Source organism: Magallana gigas, chromosome 6 (genome assembly GCF_963853765.1).
Source record: "Magallana gigas chromosome 6, xbMagGiga1.1, whole genome shotgun sequence".
In the NCBI taxonomy this organism is placed as follows: Eukaryota; Metazoa; Mollusca; class Bivalvia; order Ostreida; family Ostreidae; genus Magallana; species Magallana gigas.
In genome coordinates, this window is record NC_088858.1 from 51,617,112 (window position 1) to 51,628,927 (window position 11,816).

The window sequence follows — 11,816 nt, forward strand, 5'->3', positions numbered from 1 at the left end:
GAAGTCAAGGAAAATGAAATTTGTGTCAGAACTTGGAAAATGTCACTAAAGTAGGTCATCTTGACACACTTTTTACATGTTATCTTTATGCATGGTCAAATCTTGGATTTTTTTTTCAAAATTATAGTTCTACATTTTATCGGACTAGCATTTCACTAAGCCGCTGGACCTCTTGTAATTCAGAATGGTTGAGAACCTCGTCTTAAAACCATACCTTTTTTTTTAAAGATGCTTAAAGTGTCATGTTGTAAATTTTGAATTTAACCGGTGGCAGTAAATACAAAATCTACGAGTTGTCATGCTGTAATTGTTGTATTTACTGCCACCCGATAAATTCAAAATTGACAACATGACACAACATGACACAAGGTCCAACAGAATACCCATGCCTTTTGTCTAGATTTTTGTCCTAAGCAGAAAAAAAACCATTAACCAAAGTAGTCATACAGGAAACTTGCTCATAAGGAAGTTAAAGCGACTTAATGTCAATTTTCATATTTTCATATTATAAAGTCATGACAAAAAAAGAGTTGTAATATGATTGAAAGGGAAATATGTTATATTTTCATTAAAACCCCTATATTTGTATATATCCAAGTACATTATAGGCAAGTTTTACTGTACAAAGAGAGATTAGATGAATCTGCATCAAATTCTAAGTCTACATTTAATTAATCAGGACATAAGAACCAACATCAATAGAAGCCATTCTTTATTTCTAAAGGACAACCTTGATTAATTAAAACATCAAAAACACACTCTTAACAATTATATCAAAAATACAGTAGCAAAAATAATTAAGTACAAAGGTCTTAGGAGGTTAGATCATTGGTTTGGATATTGATTTTATGTACCGTGCCATTGTGAAAAATATACAGAAAACTAACACATCTTCTCATATGTGGAAACAGAAAAAAAACTATTTGTAAAACTTGTGAAATGAAATAATAACTATAAAACCTTGGTTTAATTATTATGGGAATAATATGGTTCCATAAGAATAAGTTTTTGACTGTTTAGTGATGCATTATCGAGCAAAAACTACAAATTCTTCAATAGCTTTTTTTTCAGCATGGTTAAGTTAGAATATATATGTGAAAACAAAACATTATTGACAATTGGTTGACCTAAACATTTCATAACCTGCGATATACACTGTATAGAGGAAAATCATTGTCCCCCATAAATATATTTTGCCTTTTTCGCCCTTGTTGTCAAGGGCAAATTCATGTCTGGGTGAATTCAAAACATTTTTTTTCAGAATAATTGCATCGATTCAATTGAGTATTAAGGAAAATTCAAGACAGGACAAAACAATTGTACAAGTGTAGAAGGGCGAACAAATTACGGGATAAAAAAAACATTGAGTGAAATAACCCTGTATACAGTAGAAACACTACAACATATTGTTAGTGACGGAATATTAACTGTATGTACATGTTTCCTTTATAAATGATAAAATAATACAATACCGGTAATTCAGCCGTGAGGCAAATACACATTTCATGCTAAAACTTCATCTATATTATGAACATGAATTCTTTGATCAGTATAGTTACTTTCATATAATTTCATGTTAACACACTGCATGTTCATAATTTGTCACTTCTTCATTATTTAACTGTTTTTTAACGGAATATTAGGATAGGTTCATAATATATTGGGCCAAGTTTGTTCAATTGGGTCACATGGTTTTAACAGATCATGTTAACCTCAAACGGGGTTATCACACAATTTTGGTGTATAGATTCCGAACGGTGATCAGTCCTCTTTTATGATCTTTTATCAACGAATTCAAGTGGTGTAAGGTCTTCCTCACTTTCAGACGTTTGAATAAATGTTATTTACTTCACTGTTTGTATTCTTTATCAAATGTACTTCATGCACAAGAGAGATATATGTCAATGTACCCACTTATCGTAAATTCCACAATAAAGAAAGTCCATAGCTGATATGTTAATTCCCATCAAGGGTCCTAAGACTATCCAACCCATGACAGTCACTGTTGGAGAGAGGCTTATGATGAGTTCATCAGGTTGACACCAATGGCTACCAGTCCACGGTCTATAGGGAACCAGTCAACTGTAAAGAAAAGAGTTACATTGTACATACATGTATATGTATGTAGCTTTGGTATAAGTTCTGATTTTATAATTGGTATGTGATAAGTCGTTTATTGATATCATTTTTATATTCTTACTTTACTAATATTTCTATGTGTATCTTTAACAACACAAACAGGCTCAAAAATTATAAAACGACATAGTCCACATAATTTATCAATTTTTAGTTTAGTTCTCTCTCTCTGTCTCTCTCTCTTTTTTTTCTCTCTCTCTCCATCAATTACACATTACTATAATTCTACCCTGGTGTCTGTCTGTCTCACAATTAGCTAAAATAGATCAATAATCAAGTTTATTTCCCATGCAAGCTCAGATACTCAACGCTCCTCTATGACTTGACAATGATACACATAAATGGCAAGGTACGCATTAAATACAGAAAATAATTTGGCAAAGACCATAACTCGCAAAATATCACCAGCTCAAGAATTCCTTCAAATATTCACACCCATTTCTTTGTCTTTAAAATTAAAAAGATAAGTCTTAAAGACCCGAAATTTCCAGAAAAAATAATGGAAACAGAATTTCTGGTAATAGTTTACACATCGTGTCTTAAATGCCCACAAAGTTTCTTTGAGTTCCATGGATCAGTTTTAGAGGAGTTGCGCTTACAAACTGTTTATTACTGTATTCAATATAAGATAAAAGTTCTAAGTTTAAAACGGCAAACGGTCGTAGTATGCACATCTACACAATGTGTCTTAAATACCAACAACATTTCATGAAATTCTGTGCAACGGTTTAAGAGAAGTTGCGCTTACAAAAATAAAAAGAAAAACAGGACTGACGGACAGACTGACTAACTACTGGTCAAAAATATTATACCCTTTGCAACGTCGTTGAGTGGGGTGTAATTACTTTAAAAGAACCCAGACAGACAATAATATCAAAACATTGAGCAATCCAGAGATGTAGGATTGCTTACAGTGCTCCTGTTAGAGAGAGAGAGAGAGAGAGAGAGAGAGAGAGAGAGAGAGAGAGAAAGAGAGAGAGAGAGAGAGAGTATTTAATTTTACAATCATTCACAAACATATACCTAACTGTACCAATGTTTTTATTTCACCACCCGGTTAACAATGACCTAGATATAAATTTTTCAAATGTTCATAAAATACAACCACAACTCTCGCAAGCTTAAGCAAAACAACAATATAGATTGCAAATCAAAGAGGTTCCTTTATAAATTAATTCTTACAAAGTAGATCTGTTGTAGAAGATAAATTAATTATGATGAATATTGCAGAATAACATTGGTGTTGAAATATTAGTGGATATTTTTTAAAAATAGCATTTATTGACTACAATTTTATCATGCAAAATAAAAAAAAACTGTATTTCTCAAATAATTTGCTCTTATGTAAGGGACACAATCAGTGACTTTATATATGATAGATATTTCTGCTTTTGCATTGTTTGATTTCTTGCACATAAACTTCATAAAAAAAAAAATTAAAAAAAAATCAATATCAGTTATTTAGGCACAAAAATAGGCTTGGGCTAAAATTAAAATATTAAATTTATTAGATTATTATTTCAATTAAAAAGTCATAAACACTGAACTTTAGTCTACGTTCATCAGAAGACAGCCATGTTTTTAAATAACACCACAAAGTGTGAAATAAACAGGACAGCATTACAGTTCGTGGGAATTATACAGAGGTCAAGTTCAGCTGCAGATGTTGAACAAAGTGAAAAACAACATATGTGGTTTTGAGAGTAGACTAGATTTGTACAGAAACATTTACAACCTGTCGGTATGCAAGCTATCTCCATTATATGGCTGGTTTTGAGATGAACAAGATATCCCCATCAGCGGAGTGTGTTTCCTCATCTACAACAAGGCATTGAGTGTTACATATGTTTACCATTCAATGCTGACACATTCATTCATTTATACGTTCTTTCAAGTAGAATATTTTAAACCAACACTTTACTGAATTCAGTTTTTTTTAGATGACTTCCGAAACAGTGCTATATCTTTAAACGTAAGAAATGAATTACAATGTAGTATGTTAATAATTTATAGAATAATTAATGGCATGAATCTTCATATTCAGTATATATGCTTGTATTTTTCTTGTATTAAAATTCAAATTTATTATTTTCCTTATTAAAAAAAACTGTCACAAATAAATTCAGAGTGTTAACAAATTTTATACACATATACATTATATATGTTCAACATTAAGTTCAACAATGCATAATAACCCCAGATGTTCTTGTTTACAAATATTTAACACTGCCTTTTAAGAAACACACTTACCTGTCGGCGCATCCTGTCTGTCTATATACCTGTAGACACACACCTTGTTGGTGTATGATCCGACCCAAAGACGGTGAGTGTTGACATCATAATTCAGGCTCCGTAGTCTACCCATCTCTTGTGATTCTGTCAGTAGATGTGACAGGAACTGACCGTCCTTATTCAACATCTGTACTGTTTCGGTTTTGCCATCACACACCAGGATGTGTGACAGCGCGTCAGTACAGATTCCACGTGGCCGTAGTACTGATCCTGATGGATGTCCTGTGTAGGAGAAACGATGTCTTCCTCCACGCTCTGTAACCACTACAGCACCAGACCCAAGGTAAAAGTCAGACACCACGACATCCCCATTGTTGTTCTCTGTTATATAGTTAGGTACACTATACAGTCCCAGTTCTGTGTTGTCGTTCTGTATGGTTTGTGTGATTTGTCCACTCTGGTTGTACCGGGTTACCTTGCCTGTCCTTGGTTCCTTTCTATAACTCCCGACCAGTAGATCCCCAGTGGACAGGGACCAGTACACACACTGTGGTCTCCATGTAGAATCTGTTCTCTCTAAAAATGTGGTGGTTGTTTTCATATCCTTTGACAGTTTGTTAATGTTATAATTCCTACCTATATAAATCAGTTCACTCTCACTGTTCACTGTGTGTAATCCATTACCAGTATATCGATCACTACTACATAAATCCTCTACACGATATAGAGAGACACCTGTTGTGTCTGTCAAGATGAGATTGTTTCTACCATCACTGACCCAGACCCGGTCTGATGTTAAACAGGAAATGTGATAACAACAATCAACATCTGCAACTGTGAGAGATTGATGGAACTCAGCACTAGACATCAGTTTCAGCAGATACGGGTTTCCTACGCGTCGGTTTCCTCTCTCTGTGATTTGGATTGCACTTAATGACTCCATCACATCCTCCTTGTTGAGTGACTCAGTCATGGAGAGCTGGCTGGTGTGGAGTTTAACAGCAGTGTCTGCAATAAAACAAACATCAGCTGCAGACAGGTATTGCTTAATATGATGAATGATGAAAAATAATAAAAACAGTTGTCAGCTTTTGTATACTAACACACATTTAAGATGTATTAATGCAGCTTATTAATTACATTGTAATTACAATGACATGTGATTGTATTTATTTATTTAATTTTTTAAATCATAAACATTTGTAAATTGAACAGCATGTGTGTTTTTATTTTAATCCTACAGGCTAACAATAGTTAAAAGTTTGTACATAAATTTATTGAAATTAGTTCAATTAGCTGCTACTGACAACTTGTTAAGTGTGTTCTTTCATGTCTGAAAACAAATATTATACTTCTCTATAATTGTCAATGATAATGACTCAGACTTACCTGTCAGAGCGTCATGTCTGGTGATATACCTGTATATAACCACCGTGTTGTTGTCCCATGATCCGACCCAAAGACGGTGAGTGTTGACATCATAACTCAGGCTCTGTGGTAAGAATATCCCTGATGGTCTTATCAGTAGATGTGACAGGAACTGACCGTCCTTATTCAACATCTGTACTGTTTTGGTTGTACCATCACACACCAGGATGTGTGACAGCGCGTCAGTGCATATTCCTAGTGGCCATAGTCCTGATCCTGATGGATGTCCTGTGTAGGAGAAACGATGTCTTCCTCCACGCTCTGTCACCACTACAGCACCAGACGCAGACACCACGACATCCCCATTGTTGTTCTCTGTTATATAGAAAGGTAAACTATACAGTCCCTGCCCTGTGTTGTCGTGTTGTATGGTTTGTGTCAGTTGTCCGCTCTGGTTGTACCGGGTTACCTTGCCTGTCCTTAGTTTCTTTCTAAACATCCCGACCAGTAGATCCCCAGTGGACGGGGACCAGTACACACACCGTGATTTCCAAATACAGAACATTTTTTTCATTTTCAATGTTTTGGTTGTTTTCATATCCTTTGACAGTTGGTTAATGTTATATTTCCTATCTATATAAATTAGTTCACTCTCACTGTTCACTGTGTGTGATCCATTACCAGTAAGTATATTACCACAAGATGGATCCTCCACACGATGTAGAGGGGCACCTGTTGTGTCTGTCAAAATGAGATTGTATCTATCACTGACCCAGACCCTGTCTGATGTCACACTGGAAATGTGATAACAACTATCAACACCTGTCACTGTGAGAGATTGATGTAAATCGGGAACAGACGTCAGTTTCAGCAGACATTGGTTTCCTAAGCGTCGGTGTCTTCTTTTTGTGATTTGGATACTCAGTGACTCCATGACATCCTCCCTGTTGAATGACTCAATCATGGAGAGCTGGCTGGTGTGGAGTGTAAGATGTATCTGGGGGAGGGCTGTCTTTATGGAGGAAAGGAATTGTAGCGCACTGAATATGAATGCTGGCTGTACATATCTGTGTTCATATTCCTGAACGCTGACAATATGTCTGCCCATTTCTATCATCTGTTTTAAACATCTGTGTTTAAAATCAAAGTCACAAAACACATTTTTCATGAAATCTGTTCTCACTTTGTTAATGAGATCCCTCAGTGTCTGGGCCTTTGTTAACACTTCTGATCGATAGCGAGAGAATTTGGTTTGACATTTTTTGATATCATCTGTTATTCCTAACAGGAGAAGAGGTCTGTAAAATAGATCATCACTTCTGATGGTGTGAATGGTTCCTCTGTGTTGTTGTCGCTTTGTTTTATAGGCTGTTCTGACATCAAGTTGTCTGTGAGTTCTATGTTTTCTGCAGTGGAAACAAATGGGGACTTCACAAGGTTCACAATACTTTTTATAAACATGGCTACGATGTCTCACACAGATCTCTTGTTTTGGGATGTTGTTAAATTTCTCATGATGTGACACAAGATTATGGTCTATTGTTTTGAGATCTTTTACATGGTTCTCTTTACACTGGGAACACAGATCACATGGACACGATTCGCAATAGTACTCTGTGCCCCCCGAACACTTAGAACATTGATGTACTTTATATGTTGTACTTGATGGGTCCATGGTTTGGAGGGACTAGGTTTCTAAATCATGACCTGCATGAAAACTCTAATGTAATAATATATGTTCTCTTTAAAAATAAATGATTGGTCATCATTATGGTACTGATTGAAGAATGACCAGTCATAAAAAAATATCCCCCAAAATGATTAATAAGTGTCTGAGAGAGAGAGAGAGAGAGAGAGAGAGAGAGAGAGAGAGAGACTTTCTCGGATAAAAAAGGAATAATCTCTGAGTAGTTTGATCATCAAGAGTTGACCGTCAGAAAACGTACAGTGTGCATGTCATTCTCTACTGAACATGAACTCTCTCTCTCTCTCTCAAAATGAATCTCTCTCTACATGTATCTCTCCTTACCATATACTATTCATTTTTGTTAAACATGAACTATATAATTTCTCGAACTATATATATATATATATATATATATATATATATATATATATATATATATATATATATATATATAGTTCGTTTTCAAGCTGATATTTCAATCTACTCATTCGTTTTGACATTAATAAAGAGTTCTTAGCATCTTAGCATTTGTCACATTCATTTTTGGTCTTAACCTTGAATTTTCAAATGTAAACAAAACTAGAGGTACTCTGAGCAAGCTCACAATTGATACCCTCCGCTAAGAAAAAATCATAACGCATGCATTTTTGTATTATAGAAAATATAGGATGAATCTATTTTACCGCCCATTTCCTATAAATAACAACTGCTTTATTTTTTTTTAACTGTTATTGCTAATATGAGTACACAAACCAATTTCTATTCTTTAAATTCCATTTTATTTTAAGTTAACTGTTATTGTCTGAGGACATTATCATAACATGACTCGAATCAAACGAAAATCCACATGTTAAGCAGCATTTAATATAAACATTTTGAATTATTGGAATACTGAACCCGATTTCTTTTCAGAAAAAAATGTTTTCTTCTTCGCAACCCCCTCCCCCTAAAAAAAAATACATCGGGGCAGGCCATTTTCAGAGAGAGGGGGATGAGAATAAATAATTTATGTGGACTGAGACTATTAAGCTTTGTGTCAAATTTTAGCTTCTAATTATTTCCATTAATACAAGACGTGACACAAACAGGAATTAAGCCATTTTTGAATAACGACCTTGAATTTCTTCAATTGACCTTGCGTAAAGGTCATGACACACCCTCAGGTTATAAGCAATCTTTATGTGAATTAAGAACTTACAATATTTGTCCATAAGACCGGACATGAATTTTGCATTTGTTTTGGCCACTGACCTTGACCTTGACCGAATGACCTGGTTCAAGGTCATGACACACCCTTAGGTCAGAAGCAATCTTTGTGTGAAGTAAGAACTTTCAATGCTGTTTTGTAAGAAAGATATGGACCAGACACCAATGTTTCACTTTTTCTACCAGTGACCTTGACCAAATAACATTGGTTCAAGGTCATTACACATTATTAAGCCAGAAGCAATATTTGTGTGAAGTAAGAACTTCCAATGTTTCTCCATAAGAAAGATATGGACGGGACACCAATTGTGCACTTTTCTGCTAGTGACTTTGACCTTGCCCGAATGACCTTAGCTCAAGGTTATGACACACCCTTGAGTCAGAAGCAATCTTTATGTTAAGTATAAACTTCCAATGTTTTTTCATAAGAAAGGTATGGACCGGACACGAATTTTGCACGTTTTTGCCAGTGACATTGACCTTGCCCAAATGATCTTGATTCACGGTTAGGACACGCCCTTCGGTCATAAGCAATCTTTGTGTGAAGTAAGAACTTCCTATGTTTCTCCATAAGAAAGATATTGACAGGACAAGAATCTTGCACTGACAGACAGACGAACGGACGGACGAGATGATTCATATATACCCCCCCCCCCCCAAACTTCGTTTGCGGGTGGTGTAAATATGATCTGAGGTTTGTTTACATAACAGGGTTGTATCTCACATATCTTGACGTTTTACTCTCAACTTTTTGTAAACATGCCCCTATAAAGCTGTACTATATGATTTCTTCATCTCTCTCTCCTCAACATGTGTGATAATCACTGTGCAAATCGAACACATCCAATTGTTTTCCCCTTTAAAACTTTTCAATGAACTCAGCCGATCCTAACAATAGATGCTAGTTCATACCCGACAGAGCTGTCCAGTTCCACCGTAGTGTTACCTGTGTGTGCGCTTATGTGTGACGTTAGCGAGAGTGTTTGAATATAATTCGTAGTTTTCAATCGTTAGTCATTGATATTACTGTATCAAGAAACTACTAAAAAGGCTGTTTTTATGCTTTATCGCCTGACAATATAACCCCAGGTATATTTAAGATTTCAAAGTTACCTTCTCCGAAACGGTGAAGACAATGGGAGCAAGCAAATGAATCAATATCAAGATAAAATGATTAACCAATGCATGTTTGACGTGTCAGTATTTACATTCATAATTGATAAAATTGTATACGGGATGTAATAAGCGACAGCGAGTTAAATTTTTAAGTGAAAGGGTTGTTTACAATGCACATATGTAATCCTGATTTAAAAATAGATTAGCAATATTTTAACGGTGAAAAAGGAAGGGGGGGGGGGGGCATCACAAAAAGATGTTACATATTGTCTATTACGGTACCTTGTAAGTATAATAATTGGTGTTGAATTATCATCAGTGACAAAAAAATGTCAGTTTTGATTAAACAAATGTATATTCGTTTTACTGGGTTATTTATTGGGGAACTGAATCGCCGATGAGAGGAAAACACCCATAGATCCATGGGGAGGGGATCAGATGAATTTTTTTGACATTTTGTTTGTAACAACTATATATGTCATATTTTGGATCGAATGTTTTGAAAGAGATGAATCAAATTAACACACACCTTTGACTGGTAATTGTTTATGTACTGTTACATGTAGTAAGACATGCCAGTTATGAACCCTTTTCAAGATGAATTAAATCGCCCAAATATAATCGAAAATCGGGTGTTTTCCTCTCATTTATATTTTTTGCGCGCCGATTAGTTGTCAAGTCAAATCTGGAATCTTCAGAAGGAGGATACAATGAGTTACAGTTGATTGACATCTTAATATTACAAATACAATTTAAAATTCCACTGTTTTGTCTTCTGCCTTCAGGCTAACATGCAATTATTTGATATATGTACATTCTTAAAATAACTTGATGTCAAGTGACATAGATGTATCACAGGGGCATCGTATCCGCTCTACACTCTATGACATATATATAATAATAATACCGCCGAAATTTCTACTATCATTACTGAACATATAGAGAGAGAAAGTACAGAGTTATCTTTTCTTGGGCGAAGAGATTGGGTTTCTGCAGCAGACAGCGGTTTTAATGGGATAAAAACGCTTTTTACCGAGTTTATTAGGAATATTTGAGTGTGAACGTGTTTTTTGACAACATTTGCAACATTATGTGCGAGGACTTGCGTAACTTTTGTGAAGTAAGTTGTTTTTTGACATTGTTTACAAATCGTGTCCTACTTTCGATTCTTCCCTTGTGTATTATTATATATATGTCATAGAGTGTAGAGCGGATACGATGCCCCTGTGGATGTATCTGAAGTTTATGTTTAGAGTGTGTTAGCGCTATTTCATGGCGTCTCAACCTCTGATTATTTAACCTGATTTCTCTTTAACTACGAAAGTTCGAGTCCTAAGATTGGATACGGTATTACTTTCAAAGTTGTTTTAAACAAAGACGGCAGTATTTACTTTAAAAAGGAGCCTTTAATAAACGTTTTACACAAAAAATTTAAATTTCATGCTCACTGAAGCGTAAATTTACTGCGACTTTCCCAAGTTCAAATCAGTTTTCTTCTGCTTTTAGCTGCCTTATCAAGTTCTTCTTAGAAATTTCGTACTAGGTTGTTCATAAAGTAAGAATTTATATCCTTTCGTCTTGGTTTGCATTTGCAAGTCGATCTTATAAGTTTTTATAAGTTCAATTGACTAGGAGTTTAATAGAACGAATTAATATCTTTCTGTCTCGCTTTGCATTTATAAGTTGATCTAAAAATATGTTTTCAAAAATCATCTGGACAACTTTTGCTCGGTCAAACTAAGAATAATTACTTCAGAAGAGAAACAGAAGCTGTACGGAAATTCATCAGACATATCCAAACAGTGTGTGCTTGGAGGCCGAAAACTTAGAGGTGCAAATGAGCACAACTTGGTTCAAATACTTACTAACATCAACAGGAACATAACAGATAAATCCGTCAGTCTGCATCTGACTAATGCCAAATATGTTGTCTGATATTTTGGCTATCAATGAGACATGGTTGCGCGAAAAGATTTTAAGGAGCTAGAGGGGGAGGGGTTGGTTTTGTAATCAGGGCAAACATAGACGTCATATGTATCCCTCAACAAGAATTCAAAACATTCAAAACTTG

The 11,816-nt window shown here is 35.0% G+C and overlaps 1 protein-coding gene across 2 annotated transcripts; it reads right to left on the reverse strand.

Annotated features, from left to right (window-relative positions):
• Window positions 1-697: 697 nt before the first annotated feature.
• On the reverse strand, window positions 698-7,442 carry LOC136276540 (uncharacterized). Of its 2 annotated transcripts, none has more exons than XM_066088785.1 (4): window positions 5,758-7,442; window positions 4,387-5,376; window positions 3,872-3,954; window positions 698-2,082 (listed from the first exon to the last, which is right to left on the reverse strand). In XM_066088785.1, the coding sequence occupies exons 1-3, from the start codon at window positions 7,409-7,411 to the stop codon at window positions 3,896-3,898; spliced, it is 2,703 nt and encodes a 900-aa protein (XP_065944857.1). In that variant the 5' UTR covers window positions 7,412-7,442; the 3' UTR covers window positions 698-2,082; window positions 3,872-3,895. The 2 variants fall into 2 exon arrangements, with proteins under 2 accessions (XP_065944857.1, XP_065944858.1); XM_066088786.1 differs by having other exon boundaries at window positions 3,869-3,954.
• Between the last annotated feature and the right edge of the window lie 4,374 nt (window positions 7,443-11,816).

What these genes read in the sequence shown, in the direction of transcription:
- LOC136276540 (XM_066088785.1), bottom strand. Translation starts at nt 7,411, where the DNA reads ATGGACCCATCAAGTACAACATATAAAGTACATCAATGTTCTAAGTGT. An exon ending in CAGACATGACGCTCTGACAG is followed by an intron (nt 5,377 to 5,757) that starts GTAAGTCTGAGT and finishes GTTTTATTGCAG; the next exon opens with ACACTGCTGTTAAACTCCAC. An exon ending in CAGACAGGATGCGCCGACAG is followed by an intron (nt 3,955 to 4,386) that starts GTAAGTGTGTTT and finishes GCCTTGTTGTAG; the next exon opens with ATGAGGAAACACACTCCGCT.